Below are 20,029 nucleotides of genomic sequence, written 5' to 3'. Positions count from 1 at the left end.
CAAGGAAGCTTCATGAGCAGGTGCCTTATCATCACATAGTACTTGTTCTTTCTGCTTCTCCTTCAGCTCACACCAGAAGCCTCAAGAGGAGTTTCTCCTCAGGTCTGATTTGCAGATAGACATGCATCCTGGGCCCATATGAGTGGGAAATAAACAACCATTGTGCTACAGTCCCATTCAGTGGTAGCCTGAAAATTAGTGTTCAGATAAAAGCCTTCCAGAACTTCAAAAAAATAGATTCGTTTTTTTCACTTCATCAGGGAAAGATAGCCTGAAGTATTGATCTACATTGGCTCATGGGCAATGGCAGAAAAGTTGGTCTGCTGGGTGGGAATGTGGAAAGAACAAGATTGGGAAATTGGTAACAAGATCTGGGGGAGAGGAATGTGGCTGAAGCTCTTGGAATGGGGACTGAACGGGCAGACATAACCAGAGGTCCCCAAGACGATCTGTTCTGCAGAGTCACCCTTTTCTCAGTGTCAGTGGTACTTGCTTGCTCAGTGGTCCTCTGAATACTCTTACCATGTGTCCTGTAATTCAGAAGCAGCTGGTTCAATAGGGCAGAGGAATGTTCTGCTTAAGGCTCAATTAATATGATATCTGACTGCCCTCTGGCCATTTTGGGATTTCTTGTATCACTGAATACACTGACAACATCTTGCATTACTGGAGTGGTGTCCTACAGGAAGCGATAGCTGTCTTAAGCCTGCAGCAAATACGTCACCAAGAAGCATGAGTCTGGGAACTAAGGAGTGGGGATTGGAGTGGCCCCTTTCACCGTTTCACCTAATAAGCTGCAGGAATATTGTTCTCTTTCCCTGTGACATTGCATTTAGTGGTTTTGGATGTTCCAGTGCCCAAGAGAAGAATCATTTTCTTAGGGAATACTGGAAGTCAAGATTGCCCTCTGGCCATTTTGGGATTCCTTGTATCACTGAATTCATAGGTACAGAAAGGGAGGGTACCTGGAATGAGTATCCTGATTACCAGGAAGATTGAGTTGGTTCTTCACAATGAGGACAAAGAGGACTCTGAAACGTGAGGAATTCACTAACCTCATTTCCTAATATCCATTATAGTCCTGGTCAGTGGGAAATTGTAACAACTCCATAGAGACAAAACCAACTTTTGACCCAAACCCCACAGGAATGAGCATTGGGCTATTACACGAGATAAAGAACCTCCTCCAGCCAAGGTGTTGCAGAGACGAGGGAAACATAGAGTGTAGGGTGGGAGAGGGCATCTGTGATCAGCATCTTAGGACTCAGGACAGCTACAGAGGTGGGGAGCGTAGCAGCTATGTTTTATGCCACTCTTTTCTCATTTCCTTCTTATCTTACCTAAAGAATCCTAACGGTGGTTATTGTACTAGGTTTCAGGTGAAAGTATGACCAAATTGACATCATCTCATGATAATATGGTAGCTGATTGGACTCTGTTACATCCCCTGTTTTGGTGGCATAAAGTGGATCTGTGGGGTACATTGTACCTGGTGTCTTCTGTTTGCACCCCTCTTCTATGTTCAAGGGACTTTAGAGATGATATCTAATGTAATCTTCTCAAAAACCCTATAATAGTAGGTTTCCGTGACTACTCTTTTGCTATATACCTGGCATTGTTCTAGTGCTTTACATGAACTGATTCAATTAATCCTCACAGTAGCCTTACATGCTAACTATCCTATTATTCCCATCTTACTGATGAGGAAACTTAAGCATGTAATACTTAAGTAATTTCCCCAGACTCATAAAGTTAGACATTGACCTCTGCCTTGTAAGGCTTCTCAGGACATTGTCTTTTTTTTTACGTATAGGAAAGCAAAGACTTAAAGAAGTAAAGGGACTTATCCCAAATATAGTTAGCCCCAAAGCTAGGCTTCAAACCCAGATCTGTCTCAAAGTTAATGTTCAAGTCTAATGTACTCTGCTTCCTTAATTATACTTCATTTTTAGGTGTCAGTATGAGAAAGGGCTGACTGTGAAATGCAGATTCTAAGAACATAAAGCATCCTTTTGATGAATTCAAAATTTATGGTTTTAAGAAAAGGCAAATCATCTAACTTTCATGAAATAAAGATTAAATCTGACAGTGAAAGTGTAAGCATGACCCAGATGTACCAGCTAGCTAGTTCTTTCTTTAAATATTCATCTTACATTTGGTCTCAATCCATATGTAAGAAATTTGAGAGCCAAAAATTACATTTGTATATAATGTATAAAATATAAAAATAAATACATTAAAGCATATTTATATAAAAATATATATTATTAAATATATATTACTTTACATAAATACACAAAATATTTATATTTGAAAGAAATGTGACAGACCTAATTCAAAAGCCCTGTGAACAGATTTCTTAGGAGAATATTGTTTTTGAAATCATATTCTTTTGTACGTTTTTAGCTGACATTAGCCCTGATCAAGGTAAAGTAGAATATAATGGTCATTTATCATTCGCAGACTGAGGAAATGTGTAAACCAGACCTGGGGAGAAGAGCCTGAGAAGGGAAACCACATTGACCGGGGTGCCAGTAACTTATTTTAGTGACAGTGTTTCATCTTCCCCTGGTTAAGCAGGGCACGGTCAAGAGTTTGCATATGTTTTATAAGTTACAGTCACCCCCATCCATGGGGATTTCTGCCTTTGGCATCACCGCCAGCCCCATTGATCCGATGTCCTGCACTTACGGCTTCCTAACAGTTGACAATGACCTGCTTTTCAGATAATACCATCCAGTCTATTTTCTGTTGCTGCTGTCGCTGTTCCATGCAGAAGCGGTAAGTCTACTGCCAGGGGCAACTTCTTGGAAGTTAGTTCATTCAGTTCCTTTATTGTCTATTGAGTTCCCATGTCTCTTTGTATCTGCTGCTCCCTCTGCCTGGGAAACCCTTCTCCCATTTTCTCCCTGCTGAGTGCCCATCATTCAAAGGCCTAATGTCAGTCTTCAGGGATCTTACTGATCCTCTTGGCTTTAACTACCCCTTCCATTGTGCTCCCAAAGCACGTGGCTTGCTACTCTGTTTAATGTTTATTTCATGCATACTGTTTGTAAGTCTGTGCTCCTCTCTGTAATTTTATTTATTTATTTATTAAATTTTTAAACATATGGAATGCTTCACGAATTTGTGTGTCATCCTTGTGCAGGGGCCATGCTAATCTTCTCTGTATCGTTCCAATTTTAGTATATGTGCTGCCGAAGCAAGCACTGTAATTTTTACCCTTTAAGAGCAAGAATCCCATCTTATTTATTTGACATTCCTGAAAACTATCAGTGTGTCTTACACTTTGGTGCCCAGCAAATGAAGTATAAGAACAAGCTGATGCACTATGATAATTGTAACAGCTGGTTTTTCATTGGAATGTCCTGTATGTCAGGCTGTGCTAAGAGGTTGTGTTTACTAGTTCAAGTAACTCTCAAACCACCTATGATTTCTTATAATCCCCATTTTGTGAATGAGAAAACTGAGGCTTAGTGGGGTTACATTGCTTACCCAAGGCCACAGTATGAAATGATAGAGCCGGGCTTCAAACTCATGTTCTTAATCACTACAGTGTGTCCTTTATCACAATAGATACCATCAAATGAGGCAATGCATGTAAAATGATAAACTCTGTGCCTGACATTAAGTTTTTCATTATCATAATTATAATTTTATGCCCTTAATATATACCAGATTCTGTATGAGCATGTGACATGTGTTCTCTGTTTTATCTCATAACAACTCTACCTGTTCTTAGCATTTCTGGTTCCCAGATGAGAAAAGTTAAGTTTTGAGAGGTAGGAACTTGCCTGAGAAAATGGAGTTAGAAAGGCTTTAACTACCCCTTCCATTGTGCTTCCATTATTCCAGGGGCCAATAAAAAAACAGTTGGAGGAAGTCCCAGATTCTTCTACTAGTTTAGTGAAAATCTAGTGGATTTCTAGATAACCTGAATACAAATAATCATTGTAACATGATTGTTTTTCAATGTCAGACAAGTGAGAACACAAATAAGCCTGAGCAAAGAAGAAGAACTTTCAGAAAAATACACTCAGCATCGCAGGGCATGGTTCAGAGAACTGCCAAGTAAGAAGCAAGTGAGTATCATTTTGATGGGGAGGGAGACAGAGGAAGATTGGGGTTTTAGGGTCTCCTTTCCATGAGGTACTGTTTGCTGCTGTGCCCAGAACCTATACTGTGTTGGGTACATAATAAGTCCTCAATAAACATTTGGAGAATGAGTGTCCTAGAAGAAAGCAAAAGAAAAGACAAGACCAGCTAAAATAGCTGATTCTGCTATATATTTGGGCTGGCGGTGTAGTGGGGAAAAAACTTGAAAATGCTCATGAATGGGGAAAAAAAATGTACTCTGGCTACTGCCATTTTGAGCCCAGGATTAATTTTCAGTTCAGAGTAGGGAGAAACATTGTTCTTAGAAAGTGTGGTGAACCCAAACACAAGCTTGCAGCCTGTGCAAGGGAAGGGCTGCTTTTCCTTTTCTAAGAGAGAAAATCTCTTAAAGTGACACTATTGGAGAGGAATTAAATTTTAGGAGTTGCAAAATGAAAAAATTCCAGTTTGCAATGCTGGCAAGTATGTTCATGACCTTAAAAATTTACAAAATGATAAGTGTGTTTCTGGATCCAAAAGATATTTTATAGTTAGTCATTGCCTGTGTTGTTTATAGTTAGTCATTGCCTATGTTTTTCCCACTTAGGCTTTTGCTTTGGTGCAGCTGGATGGCAAAAGTGAGGAAGTGGGCAAATATGCTATATCCCTATTCTTTTCTGGTACACATTGCTTAAACAATAATATAACAACTCACTCCTTGGTTTCTGTAGTCAAACAGGGGCCATGCGCAACAATCAAAACGCAAGCCACTACCTCCCCTCCCACCCTCTGAGTTTGCTGAAGAGAAGATCCAAGTCAAGGCATTGTATGATTTTCTACCCAGAGAGCCCTGTGATTTGGCATTAAAGAGGGCAGAGGAATACTTGATATTGGAGAAGTATAATCCTCACTGGTGGAAGGCAAGAGACAGTTTGGGGTAAGACTGGTATCTTGACCCTTATCAAATAACTCCTCTTGTATCCTCTAAAGACTTCTGAAGCATAAAGAAGACTATTTGGTGGCTCATGTTCTCCAGGTTTGTAACTCTTCCTTCTGCATGGTACAGGACCTGGCCCCACACCTCCCCATCCGTATGAGAGAGCATTATAGCATTCTGATTTCAGGCCATGTCTCAGAACTAGACACCTGGCTTCACATCCTCGTGCTTCCACTTACTATTGTGCGTCCTTGGGCAAGTCACGCACTGTTTCCGAGTTTTTGCTTATTTATTATTGGGGTATAATTGACATATAACACTCTATTAGTTTCAGGTATATAACATAATGATTCGATATTGTATATATTATCAAATGATCACCACAATATGTGTAGTTAAGCTCCATCACCACACATTTACAAAATTTTTTTCTTATGATGAGAACTTTAAGATCTACTCTCTTAGCAACTTCCAAATGTGCAATAAATACAGTGTTATTAACTATAGTGACCATACCGTACATTACATCCCCATGACTTACTTATTTTATAACTGGAAGTTTGTACCTTTTGAGCTCCTTACCCATTTTGCTCACCCTGTACCCTCCATCTCATGCAAATACCAATCTGTAATTCTGGATATATGAGCTTGTTTTGTTTTAATTGAAACATTTTAGATTGGTATATAAGTGAGATCGTACAATATTTTTCTTTGGCTTATTTCCCTTAGTATAATGCTCTCAAGGTCCATCCATGTAGTTGTAACTGATAAGATTTCCTTCTTCTTACAGATGAATAATATTCGATTGTGTGTGTGTGTGTGTATATATATATATATATACACACACACACTATATATATATATATATATATATATATATATCACATTTGCTTTATCCATTCATCATCCATTGATGGGCACTTAGGTTGTTTCCATACCTTGGCTATTGTAAATAAGGCTGCGATGATCATGGGATCATGGGGGTGCAATTACCTTTTTGAGTTAGTGTTTTTGTTTTCTTTGGATCAATACTCAGAAGTAGAATTGCTGGATCATACAGTAGTTCTATTTTTAATGAGTTTTAAAATTTTTAAAACGGGAATAACTTCTACCATGTAACTTCTTATCCTGACTTATACTTTCCTTGGGAATTTGACCTTTTTTTTTTCTTGTTAAGCTCTAAGGTCAGAACAGAAACAATATCTTCCTCATTTTCATATATATATATATTTTTTCCCCACGCAAGAGATTTTATTATCTGAAAGAGAAAATGGCTGCCCCCAGAGAGAGGGAGCAGCAGCTCATGGGTAAGGAAGTGCGTTTTTAAGGAGTAGGGGTAGGGTGTGTTCTGTGTTGATGATTGGATCTTAAGGGGTAGGTGACCATCTGGTTGGTGGTGATTGGATCTTAAGGGGTGGGGGTCTTAGCACGCCAGAATTTGCCTTCATTCCCATCTTTTTCTTTTCTTAATTGGGCCTCTGGGGAACTGGGCATAGAATCTCTTTCTCTAGCTACTTCCTGCTGGAAGGGGGTGCTGATTCTGGGGTTAGCAAGGCCCTTACTGTAGAGTTGGGGAAGGGCGGGCATCCTGAGATAATTCATGATGTCATCTAGCTGGTTTCATTATTCTTCGTGAGAAGGCCTTGATAGCCCTAGAGGAGTAACTTGGGCTCCTGTACAGTGATGGTAGTGGGCAGGTGAAGGAGTCCCGGGCCCTCTCAATCATCAGTTGCAAGGGAGACAGAGAGCAGGCTTGATTCAGAGGTAGGAGAAAGCCTGGATATATGGGATCTCTTCCCATTTGCCCGTGTGCTCACAGAAGTTGTATAAGTCATGGAGAATTTTAGGATCAAATTGAAGGCCGGTGTTGGGCGAGAAGACGAGTGACCGGGGAAATGGATGGTGAGCCCGTGGAGGAGGATAGGGCAGTGAGGGTTCCCAAAGCAGCTCAGGTTCCCGGAGGAAGAACAAAGTCAATGGGGGAACCTCATCTGAAGTCATGGCACCAATGAAAGGGCATCTCGCCGTGACCCTCCTTACCCCAGAACGACTCAGGAGACATGGGCCCATGCAGGAGATTTTATTATCTGAAAGAGAAAATTGCTGCCCCCAGAGAGAGGGAGCAGCCCATTTCATATTTTTACAATGAACAGTTTTGGAAATAAAAATTACAGTGTTTGCTGAATTAAACTGGAAAGAATAAAGGACCTTGGGATGCAAATAGACTTTGTGTCAGTTGCAATGCCTGACTGGAGTCCTAAGTAGAGAAGAATTCTGAGGAATATCTGGGCTCCCTGGGAGAGAATGCTGGCACTGATTTCTGTTCTTTGTCAAGACTTGGAGCTTAGAAGCATCTAAGTATTAGAAATATCCACATTGCATGCTTCTTTCTTTAATTATATTTTCCTGGTGATTTGGCTGTCTTACCAGTTCTTACCTTAGACTCCATATGTGATGGAGACTTTTCACTGGGAAAAGAGGTGTTAGTAAGTTCAGGACTGAGTAATTAGCCACTCCTTCAAGTGGCTTGTTGGCTGGACTCTGACTTGAAAAAAAGAAAGACACAGATCACTTTTTAACTTCAAAGTTAATAAGTGAATATAGTTTTTACAATATGCAAACATGATAAATTACATGAAAAACGTGCTTTGGCATACCTCCAAACCAAATTTCTTTCACAAAAGTAAGCACCACTATTCAGTTAGTGAGGACCTTTCATGCATATACTAAAATATATGTTACTGTTTGCAGATTTAATTTACCTAAACCTTACCATACTTCATGCATTGTTCTGCAACTTGCTTTTATTTCTCAGTAACATGTCCTGGAGATCTTTCATAATTTCAAATTTCCTTTCATTGGTGAAGGTATAGGAAAAGAGAAACCCCTACTCTGCTGATCGGTGTGTGAATTGGTATATTTCCTTTCAAAGGCAATTTGCGGAATCTACTGAAAGATGCACATATTGTGTGATTAGGAATTTCCTTGTTTGGTATCTGTCATAAAGAAATACTCTTACTTGTGCACAAGAAGGCATGTTCACATATTTCTTTCCAGTATTGCTGCAACAGGGGAGTGGCTAAACTAGAATATCTAGTCTCTCTATTCTGCAGCAATTAAAAAGAATTAAGTCAATATCTTTGTAATTGCCTTTTTTTTATATATAAATCTAGTAACTGTAGTGTCCCAAAGATCATGTAAGTGCCATTGAAAAGATTTTGGTGTCATAAAGCTCATTACACTATATACAAGTCTGAATCTTAGTATTTGTCATACAGAGATTTTAGTCCAATATAGAAATAAAAGACCTTTTTTCTCTTTGAACAGTTTCATGAGCAAAATGAATTTGATTTCCTCCTACATCTTTGAGGTTTTAAAAGGATTGTTTCCAAGATAATGCCACAAATGTGCCAAGCATTTTGATTTTTGCTTTCTCTTTTGTTACAGGAATGAAGGCTTAATCCCAAGCAACTATGTGACTGAAAACAAACTAACCAATTTAGAAATATATGAGTAAGTGTCTTCCAAAATATGCCTTATGGTTAATCTATGAAAATCAGGTATATTTTGGCAGCTTATAAGAATAGGTACTGTTTTTGGTCTATAAAAGGAAAAGAAAGTAACACATTTGGCAGCTTCAGCTTAAGAAATCTTTGATCCTTATAATGGTTGATTCAGAAACTCCGTTTTCTTAAACTTTGTTTTGTTTTGTTTTGTATGGCCACTTTTTTTTAACAACCACATTGTGAAACAAAACACTCATCTTGTGCTTATTTTACTATATTCTAAATGGAAAATCATTTTGAAAATGACAATACTTTTTTAATGAGTGGCAAATTGCACCCAATATATATAACACATTGCTGTATTTTGGTTCATGTTTGGAAATGTTTTAGAAACAGCTGAAAATGAGAAAAAGATTAGTTTGGGAGAATTTTTGGCATTAGTTTGGGAGAAAGTTTGGTTCACTAGAGTTCTGCTTACAAGTTTGTTTTGGTTACAATTATAGATTTGGGAGATGTAGGAGATCTTAGCAATCAGTTTTTTAGCCCCTCATTCTGCAGATCAGAAATTAAGGTTGAAAGATAAATTTGCAGGTAGAGATTGGCAGAACTGAGTGTAGTCCTAATCCTTTATAAATTTAGATCTGCAATCTGAGCCCTTGAGTGCCCTCCCCCAATTTAGGTTCTCATCTTTCAATTAGTATGTGCTTCCAGCAGGTGGCAGTAAGTGATGTGAGTTGAGACGCTAAGACATGGTTCTTAGAACCAAGCAGCAAACAGAAACTGAATAAAAGCTTCACCTTGGTCTGCCTTGTTACTAATTTAAGCTCACCTAGAGGCTCAGCATATCCTTTGCCTAAAACAGATCTAATTCTAGAAACATTTATGAATAATGTTGACTTTACTGGAGGGAAGGAGATAGTCACAGGACACATATCTACATAATTTTTCCTTCTCTATTAGCTATTTCTGTTCTTTCTCCCAAATGACTCCCTTAAGCTCTATCACAAGGGGTCTTCTCTTTTCTATGCTCCTACACTCAGCTTGTCATGCCCCCTCCCTTGACCTGGAAATTCTAGGCTCCACTCACTAAAAAAAAGCCCTTGAGTGGCTGAACCCACCTTCCATAGAAAACATTCCTACAACTATCCAGTCACTCAAGCTTCCCCCTTTGAGGGTGAGGATGGGGTCTCACCTCTACCCTCAGCTGGAGCTGGAGCTGGAGAACACAAAGAGGTCTCTTTGCAGGCCACATCCAGGGAAGTTTTATTTGGAAATCTGTTAAGAAAAGTTAGAAAAATAAGACTTTTTCCTACATCATAGCCCCTGTTCAGCTTTCCCAGGAGATTTAATGAGATAAGAGTGAAGGTACCGAACACAGTGCCTGGTGGTTAGTGAATAGATGCTCACTAACCAGCTGTCTTACTTTCCTTGATTATTAATTAATGTGCTCATTGCTTCCAAGGTTTAGCCTGGGCTTGGAATCTGGCTTTAACAATTTGCTTTTACTTAGATATTGGATCATTTGAATTAAACTACTCTGAGGTTAGAATAGTAATATCATTTCCTTGGCCTTGATTTATGTGTCTTTAAAAGTCATCTTCTTTAATGACTCCAGTTAGGGGAAGACTTTACTTTTTCTTGCTGTTTCTTTTAAAAAACTCATTAAAATATAAATATAATAATTATCAATACAAATCACCACGGTGGGTCAACCACCTATTATGTGCCAAGCACCATTCTAATGACTACATAGAAATCACCAGCCTAGGTTGAAGTAGTGTGGTGTGGGATTAGATACTAGGAGAAATCTGGATGCAAATTATGGCACCACCCCTAACTAGTGCTTTGGCTCTGGGCAGAGCTACTGGGTGTCTCTAAATCTCTGAAGGATCTGAAAACTGGGGACGATGATACCCATCTCCTACATTACATAGCAAATGTTCAATACATTCTAGCAGTTACTACGATTTCCTTGAAGTGTGAAACCCACCAGAAAGGCACTTACAGTTTAGTCCACCTTGCCTGCTGTTACAGATGTACTTCATGTCTCTTCAGTTCCCTAAGCCATTTGACGTGTTCAGTCTGATGTCCCGAATGTCCTGGGCACTGGAGCTACAACATAGAACACACAGAAGCAGTTGCTGTTCTCAGGGAATTTAGTTTCCTGGGGGAATAGGCACAAAATAATCCCAAATTCACAAATAAATGTGTAATTTGAATTATGGTGTTAAGAAGGGATAGTAGGGGACCACTAGGGGAAAGGGGTATAATTTAGATAAGGGTGTAATGTTGGGGAAGACCTTTCTGAGGATCTGATGTGAGGCCTAATGGTGTTAGGAAGTAGGCAGGGGCAGATGGGGGAAGACATGCCATGTTGGTGTGGGCTTCTGGCATCTCAGGAGAATCATCATATGTAGAAATATTTATGGCCACCTTGGTTTTAAATTAATATCCAAATTAACAACATTACAATGTAAAAAACCTAATTTTCAGTAAGCCTTCAATTTTAACTTGTAAATCTTGATACACTATTTCTAAATCTAAGGAAATAAGAATAATCATCTTCAAATTCAATGTATGAAATGTCCTTAAACAATCAGTTCTATTTTTAAGCTCAGTTAATTAGATTTCTTGAGACATTTAGCATGCATTAATAAACTGAATAAATTCAATTTTCTGTTTAAATATTTCGCATGCCTGACAGGGCTAATTTGTAATCTCAATAGCCCTTTGTACATCCTTACATGATCTTGGAAATCTAATGAATTAAACTTTTAAATGTGGTAAGTCAAGTTCTCTTAACCACAAATAACATTTTAAAAACTAGTGAAATTGTCTTTAACTTCAAATAATTAGTTTAAAATTAATCATACATTTTAAATCAGAGGCAAAACCTAATATGCCTGATTCTTTTAAAAGTATAGGTATTTTGAGTATCAGACATACGGCTTGTCCTGAACTTTACAGAAGTATGAGTCTATCTCATTATCTCCACATTGAATGCTTAATCTTCTTAGGGGTAGAAAGTCAATAAGAGAAGCAGATTCACCTTCTCAGATCAAATAGGGTTTCTAGGTCAAAAATTAAAGGCTTCAATACTGTACTTATTGATTAGAAATCTAATACTGGGACATTGACCACAGGCTTACATATATAAAAGCATGTTTGTATTCAGCCACAGCTGGACATAATGGATTAAAAAAATATATGTCAGTAGAAGCCCTGTGCCAAGTCGTCTGTCCACATCATTTAGTATTAGTTTCATAATAAGTGTTGTCTAGGTATAAGAGTTGCAGCCTTACTTATTTTTTAAAAATTTGTTCTAACTTTTATCATCTGATCTCAATACATTCTGAAATACCTCAACCTCCCCTAAATTGCATTCATCCCATCTCTTTCCTGCCTGATGGAATTCTGCATTATTTGAAAGGATCTTAAATTAATCATATACTTCTGTCTGGCTCTTCCATTACTACTTTGAAGTCATTCTAAAGACATGGATGGATTTTTAATTTATATTTAAGCAAAATTAATGTATTTACTTACATTGTTTATCAGGATAATAAATAAGTACAAAGCAACAAAATTAATAGCAGCATAGTAGCAGTTAAAAAACATCATTTAGAAAAGAAAACAATATATGTTAACTTTTCCCTCTTTGAGTATCATTACACAGGCTTGGTTTTCACAGCTTCGGTACATTTTAGTGAGCTATAATGTTATTCTTTTAGCACCTAAATTTCACAACTTAGCCAGTGGGAGTCCTTTAAACTGGTTCCCTGTGTTTTTAATTCTGCCTCATTTTCTGTGAAAGAATTTCTTTCTATAAGAGGTCTCAGATTCATCTTGATGTTGTCTTTCCATATGTGAGTATTCATTAAAAGTACTGAATGGATGATTCACAGTGTAACATCCACAGTTAGTCTTGTTTTCACTAGTGATAAGTAGTTAAATTACTTTGTCTAGAATCATCTGTAATCATCCCCTATTTTCTATGTTTCATCTTTTTCAAAGTTCATTTTCAGTTTGAGGGCATTAGTATTTTTAAGACCTGACCATTTTAATTGAATGGTAGCTTGACACTACTGAAGGTTAGGGGAAGCCCACACGATGAGAAAGTTTCCACCCACAAAGTCAGGTACCACAGTTGTGTTTAGCCACCATTTGGCCCACACACTGTGACTCAACATATGGCCAGATATGCATTCTTTCTGCACTGTCCCCCAAAATAGCATCTCTGGTAATATTAGGTTAACTCCCTTAAAAAATCTTGTTTTGAAATGAAATCTTGCCATTTTTTCTTTCTCTCCCCTTTACCATTTCCTTTCTCTTTCCTGTACATTTGCTTACTGATTAGGTATTGTCATACCAAACTATATATTTAAATTATACTATTATTTAATTATGTTTACTGTGTGTAGTTCTGGTATACTAAAGTCAGATAATGGCATTTCATGCAGAGGAAACAGCAAGATCAGAGGCAGAAAAAGGCTTGGTGAATTTGCAGGAGAGACTCCCAGTGTGGCCAAAGCTTAGGGAGGGGAGGGTGGAGAAACGTGAGGCTGAGAGGGTGTTTGGAGCAGGACATGTATTGGTTGTTCCAAATTATTCAACTAAATTTCTTCTATTTATCCTGCGAAATTACTTGTTTAGTAATTTCTATTTATTCTACTAAATTATTAACTTCACTACAAGTTAACCTACTTAGGAGAGTCAAGCAAGTTAGAGTGAGTTTTAATTTTGGAATGGTAACATAGCACATATAAAAGCATGCAAATGGGAAGTTCCTGAGATGAAATGAAGAAATAAGTGTTTTTTAGTTTGTTTACCGAAGCTCAATAAATATTTATTGAAGATAATGACCTCTTAACCACATACTTTCCATGGAAATTTTCAGGAGATTAAATCATTCAAAATTATATACTAAGTGTGTATCAGAAAATTGAATTAAGATATGAAGCTTACAATTAATAAAACTGTATTAAACTAAATTAACTGACATATTAGTATCATTATATTACTGTTTATCTGAATTTAAAAACACTCAACTTGTAAAGTCAGTTCTGGAGTAAGTTCTTAAAAATGAAGGAAACAAAGCAGGTTTTTTTTGAGGGGGGAAATGAAATATAAAATTTTTAAATTATCTTTATTGCTTTTACAGGTGGTACCACAGAAACATTACTAGAAATCAGGCAGAACATCTTTTGAGACAAGAGGTAATTCAATTTATTTATAAATAAATTGTGACTATTTGCACTATTCTGAGAGTACCTTACAAAGACTTTACCCAACTAAAAAGTTTTATTACATCTTATTCTCTGTAGTTTTACAGTGTTATTACAACTTCATCTGTACTGTACCTTTTCTGATAAGTTGTAAACCGATATATTTGTATCAGATCATGTTTTCCATTGACTTTATCGTAATTTCAGAAATGTGTTTCTCATGATATGCTTTCAACTCCAACATACTGAAATGCCTTCATTCACTTCAAAGTGGATTCTGCCAATAGAGTCTGTATCTGAGTTACCCATAGACCTTTGCATCAAAGGCAATCAAATATACACTCTATCTTCATGAGTTTGGCTAAGGCTCCTTAGAAACTCAAATAACAGAAAAACACATGGTGCTGTACTTTGTTCTTTAGGCCAAAATATCAAATTTTAGCCAAAATATCAAATTCAGTTCAAAACTGCTCATTTAGGTCAAACAAAACAAAACTGCATAGAGCTGAAATTTCCAACTGACGGTAAATATTGACTGTAGGTTAATGTAGAGTCAAAACTAGAAACTAGGTAAGAGGTTGTGTGTCATTATGTACTGCTGTCAGATGTTGAGGAAATCTAGAAATGTGAATGAAAGAATCCATTCTGTAACTAAAAAGTCAATGCCAGTAATGGCTCAGAACACAGGCAAAAGACCCAGTTAATAGCTGGGAGATAAGCAGAGTCTGAGGGACACAGACCCACCCTCTGGTGGCTGTGGGGATGGAGGTGGGAGGTCAGGCCTGGCTTCACTGGTTAGGAGGAAATGCAATGTGGCAGCAAATGTGGACTCTGTCTAGCAAGGTGACGTCAGGGGGCCTTCTGCAAAGTGGTATTAGTAGGCCCAGAATGGACAAAGATGTTGTAACAGGCAGGCACAACTGGAGAGGGAAAGTCCAAAAGTAAGTCCATGGTACCAAGTTGGTCACATGTCAATATGGCCAAATTCACTGGGCTATGCAGGATCAGCATCTGAGAGGAAGCTTGACAGGGCGAGGGTCTGACTTCCCACAAAGGCCAGAACAGGGAGTTATGTAAAGCCCCCCACCCCATACCCACCACCCAGATATCACAAATAGTAACATTTGGCCATAACATTCTTTAACAAAATAAAAAACTACGGATGCAGTTGAAGCTCAACCCATCCTCATCGTTTTTGTCCTCTTCCCAGAGGTAATCACAATAGAAGGGTGTGTTCTCATTTTTCCTATGCGTTTATATTTTCCTTATGTATGTGCATAAACAACCTATAGTGTTATTTTATGTGTTAACATTTGACATAAAGGAGATCTAGTGTATGTTGATTTTAAAATTAAACATTATGTTTCAATTTCATTTATATAGGCACAGTTGATCAAACTCATTGCTTTAACTGCTGTGTAGTATGTCATTATATGAGTGTACCAAAATGCATCCATTGCACTAACTTCTTATTACAAACAGCTCTGCAAAGAACTTCCTGTTTTTACATGTTCTCTTGTACACAAGGGCAAGGGTATCTTCCAATTATACCCAGAAATGGAATGATCTGGTCAGAGGGTATGGGCAGATTTAACTAGATAATTTCAAATCATGATTCCAAAGTACTTGTACGAATGTATGTTCTCACAGGGAATGATAAAACTGACTCCTTACATTCTTGCCAACACTTGGCAGTTTCACACTTTTTTTCAGTTCATTGAGTGAGAAATTGTATTTTTTTTTAAATGTGATTCTTTGATAAACAGTTTGATTGAGTGTGGGTATCTGGTAGTGGGCTGGGTTTCCTCTGCTGTTACAAGCCTGCTGATAATCCTGTGCTCATTTTTCTATAGTGTTTTTGCTTTTTTTAACTGATTAATATAGATTTAAAAAATATATTCTGCATACCAATCTTTTATCAATTACATATCACAACTATATTCTTTTGGTTTCTGGCTTCTAAAAAACTTGAAGCCATTTCCTTTATACATAATTTTTAAAAATGTTTATGTTGAATTTCTCAATATTTTCCATTATGATCCTATGCTTTTTTTTTTAGTAGGAGAAATTCTTCTCTCTCCCAAAGTTAATATTTTTCTTATATTCTTAAAATATTTTTTAAATTTGCATATTTCTAAAAATGAGCCTAGGCTAAATCCTACTTGTTCATGTGTCATTTAAAGTATATATTGCTGGTTTGGGCTTCCTAATATTATATTTAACGTTTGTCCTGTTACATTCACAAGTAAGCCTGACTTTGGTGTTAGTGTAAAGGTTATATGAACGTTATAAAATGAACTGAGGTAAGCGGTTTTGTCTCTTTTTCCAATCTCTGGAATAGTTTATATCGGATAGAAGGTATTTGCTCCTTGATGGTTAGATGTATATCTCGTAAAAAGTCTGGACATGCTGCTCTTTTAAACAGTTTGATATTTGACTATTGACTTAATTTTCTTTTCTTTTTGAGGTGTTTCATAATTTATATTTACTCAGAGAATTGCTGATTTAATATTTATTTTCAAATTTATTGCATACATTTTCACAGAAGCACCTTATAATTTCTATGTGTTTCATATTTCCAAAGTCAGTATGTTCATATGGTTTAAAAATCAAAACGTTTTGGAAAAAATTTTTTTCGTCCTTGTCCATAAGCCACCAATACCCCTCTCCACAGATAAACTACTAATATTAGTTTATTTCCTGTCCTTTCAGAGAGATTTAACACATACACAAATGAGTATAGTTTCTCATATTGTTCTTTTTTCACAAATGATAACAAAATATATATGCTCTTCTGTACTTTTTTTTTTCTCACTTACCAGTATATATTGGGCATCATTTCACATCAGAACACAGAAAGTGTCCTCATTTATTTTACTTCTGCATAGTATTTCTTAGTTGGGATGTATTGCAATTTATGTAACCAATCCTTCATTGTGAAAATTTAAGTCGTACTATATACCCTCCTTTGCTATTAAAACACTACCACCACAGGTAATTTGCACATACATTTTTTCCATTTACATGAATATATTTGTAGGATAAATCCCCAAAGGTGAAAATTCTGGGTCAAAAGGCGTATACCTTTCTAGTGTTAATAGCTATTAAAATGCCTTCTATAGGAATCGTATCGATTTTTTCAGCGAGTGTTTGTATGAAATATTTGGAACCTTGCTCTCTGCTGTCTCATCTCAGTATGGGTTTAACTGGCATTTCCCTTGCTCTGGGAATATTAAACATCTTTTTATGTATTAAACTTTGTGTATTTGCATTTCCTTTTCTGTGAGCTATCTGTTCATATCCTTTGCAAAAATTTCAGTTGGAATTTTTTACGTTTTCTCACAATTTGTAGAACCTATGTAGCTATATTAAGGAAATTCACTCTGATATATGGCAATAGTTTTTCTCAATTTTTCAGTTGTCTCATTATCTTTTTGCCATTGGTAAATAATACTTGAATTTTATATGTTTGAGGTTAGACAAATTTTTATAAGCCTTTATCATTTGCATCAGGTTAGAATTGCCTTACCTTCTACAAGGTTGTAAAATTTTTCCCATGTTTCTTAGTAACATTGGTGATTTTTTTTTTTACATATGCATGTTTGATTCATTTGTAATTTTTCCTGATGTTAACAGTGAGGTATAGATCTGAATGAATTTTTTTCTAGATGATTACCAAGTATATATCTTTTCTGCATTGATTTGAGATGCCACTTTTTTCAAAAACACAATTCCTGTGTTTGGACTATATATGGACTTTCTACTTAAGTTTCATTGATCAGCTTGAAGTATTCACAAACTGCCTTTATATTGTTTTAAATACTGAGGCTTTCTCTTATGTGGCTAGCCTCCCTAATTATTCTTTTCCAAAATATTCTAAATATATGAACTTCAGAATCACTTTGCCTTGTTTAAAAAAAAAACTTCCTGTTACTTACATAAAATTTATGGAGTAACTTAGGGAAAATTATTCAGGCATTACAAATCAATGGGGTTTCAGGACCAATTTGTTCTGGGACCCATACATGTATTAATTACTCATGTACAAAAAATTAAAATTAGATGTCTACCTCAAACAAAAATAAATCTTAGGTAGATTAAAAATGTAACGAGAATAGCAAACACTTGTGTATTCTTCAGGAGCAATTAAAAGTGTTCTCCATATAGCTCTTTTTATTCTATTTATTAATATAAAATTAATACTTTAAATTATTTATTTTCAAGTGTATTTTATTTATTTATAATAAATTATTATTTATTTTCAAGTATTTATAAAGCACATATATTTTCAAGTGTATTTTAGGGCATTTTACCTTTTTGTTGCTATTATAAATGGCTGTATCTTATTTTTATTGATGAAAGCTCTCAATTTTATGACTGATGATTGGCAAATTCAAATATTTTTTGTAGTAATTTTTCAGTTGATTCCCTTGGGTTTCAGGTACAGAATCTTGTCAGCAGCAAACAGTGATGATTTCTGTTCCTCTTTTAAAATTGATTACAGTATTTTAAATTTGCCTCAATTACATGGACAAGTACCTCAGAACTGTATTACATACTAGTGCTGACAGTGGGCATTTCTTTTTCCTGATTTTAGTTGGAATGATTTCCACATAAAGCATAAGGCTGGACTTGGGACTAAAGTAAATAGGGCTTTGTATGAAGGGAGTACACATATATATTCCTATTTTATCGAGAATTAAGAAAAGAAATGTTTCCCTTTTCACCAGCATAAGCACACTCAGGAAAGATGAAACTTTGTATAATATCAAATATATCAATGAAACAGAACCACCCACCATTCAAACTTAATTTGAAGGCAATTCACAGCATTATTGGAGTTTCCCAAAGAATGGTAAACGGGGATCCAATTCATAATCTAACATCAAACTTATGATATTCTTCCCTCCTGACATTTTTCTTAACGCCTCTCCTGTACCCCTGCAGCAACGAAAATGGCTCTTCTTTCTCTTTTCTCCAGCCTCCCTCAGATCTTGTCTCTCTCCATCCTTACCATGAACTCTCGTCTTTTCCCGCTCCCTACCTTTCCAGATGGATTTCTCCCTGCTCCCTCACCCCCACCCGCATGCTATTTCTTTTCTTCCGAAGTACAATCCTGTCAATCTGTGTCAGAGTTCTTCCTATTCATTGGCTATTTTTATCTATTATTTTGATCAGTACAACAAAATAACTAAATGGTGGGGTACAAGGTTGCCAAGTGCAGATTTTTTTCTTGGAAAAATCAGGGGCAAAGTTTTTAAATACCCATACATTACAAATCCTTGTCCCAATTATATTTTACTTTATAGGGATGACTTCTAAACCTGTAATGGAGATAAGATTGTGTGTACTTGTAAAAACAGTCTCATCCCTTTATAGTAAATCATTATGGTTTGGTTGTCATTACTGAGATGTAGGTGTGTCTTTCTTCCTAATAAGGAATAAACTTGTACAATGAATGAATTGTTTTGCAGTCTAAAGAAGGTGCATTTATTGTCAGAGATTCAAGACATCTGGGATCCTATACAATTTCTGTGTTTGTAAGAGCAAGAAGGTGAGCAATTGTGATTTTGATCACTTTAGAAATACCAGTCCCTGGGAAGTCTTTTTTATGGAGATACCACTACATAGAGAATGTAAGCAGGAACCTAGCGTAGAAAATTGCTGGCCTGGAAGTTAGGACAACTAAAGAGTTCAAGTTGTGTCCCTAACACACTCAGTGTATGCCATTGAATAAGTTATTTAACCTCTCACATCTCTATTCCTGACCCATTAAGTGAGGAGGTTAGATTAGTTGTAGCAGATGTAGGGGTGCTCTCCTGGTATCCCTTCCTTTACCCTAGAGTTTGCCTGCAGAGAGTTCTACACTCAGAAAGTTGCCCATGTCTTTCTGCCTGAGGATGCTTTCTGGCTGTGGGAACTCATGGTCCCTATGGATAGACTGGAAGTGCCTGGGATCTAGCATCCTAGGAGCAACGCTCCATCAATGAGGAGTGGAGGAAAGCCCCTCAGCTACTCTGCACTTTAGTGGGACAGTTCCAAGGTGTGTTCCACAGTCTGTCTTAGCTTCCTAGTGGGATTGACCATCGGCACCCACAGCAAACCAGCTCATCATTACACCCTGTTTTGGTTTTCCCCCCTTCTTTGCCTCAAATCTCTTCACATCTCTCAGAGTGCATTTATTTGTTCATTGAACTGATACCTGATATTCAATAGTACTTATAAATATCTATTATGAGCTCCAGTTCTATGGACACTAGACTTGT

The 20,029-nt window shown here is 36.8% G+C and overlaps 1 protein-coding gene and 1 non-coding gene across 3 annotated transcripts in view; one reads left to right on the top strand and one right to left on the bottom strand.

Annotated features, from left to right (window-relative positions):
* TXK (TXK tyrosine kinase) overlaps positions 1 to 20,029 on the top strand; it is a 64,151-nt gene that overhangs the window by 14,317 nt on the left and 29,805 nt on the right. For both annotated transcript variants that reach the window (XM_036892576.2, XM_057502198.1), the window contains exons 2-7: positions 2,727 to 2,781; positions 3,980 to 4,082; positions 4,827 to 5,032; positions 8,480 to 8,545; positions 13,700 to 13,754; positions 19,238 to 19,317. In XM_036892576.2, coding sequence (XP_036748471.2) covers positions 2,727 to 2,781; positions 3,980 to 4,082; positions 4,827 to 5,032; positions 8,480 to 8,545; positions 13,700 to 13,754; positions 19,238 to 19,317 — 565 coding nt within the window. The remainder of the gene's footprint in view (positions 1 to 2,726; positions 2,782 to 3,979; positions 4,083 to 4,826; positions 5,033 to 8,479; positions 8,546 to 13,699; positions 13,755 to 19,237; positions 19,318 to 20,029) is intronic.
* Positions 3,104 to 3,210, bottom strand: LOC118916072 (U6 spliceosomal RNA). Its single transcript, XR_005026278.2, has one exon. It is a non-coding gene; the product is annotated as a U6 spliceosomal RNA (small nuclear RNA).

The sequence above is a fragment of the Manis pentadactyla genome, chromosome 5 (genome assembly GCF_030020395.1).
Source record: "Manis pentadactyla isolate mManPen7 chromosome 5, mManPen7.hap1, whole genome shotgun sequence".
Classification (NCBI taxonomy): Eukaryota; Metazoa; Chordata; class Mammalia; order Pholidota; family Manidae; genus Manis; species Manis pentadactyla.
Note: the sequence above shows the minus strand (reverse complement) of the source record. Positions and strands in the feature narration are given on the sequence as shown.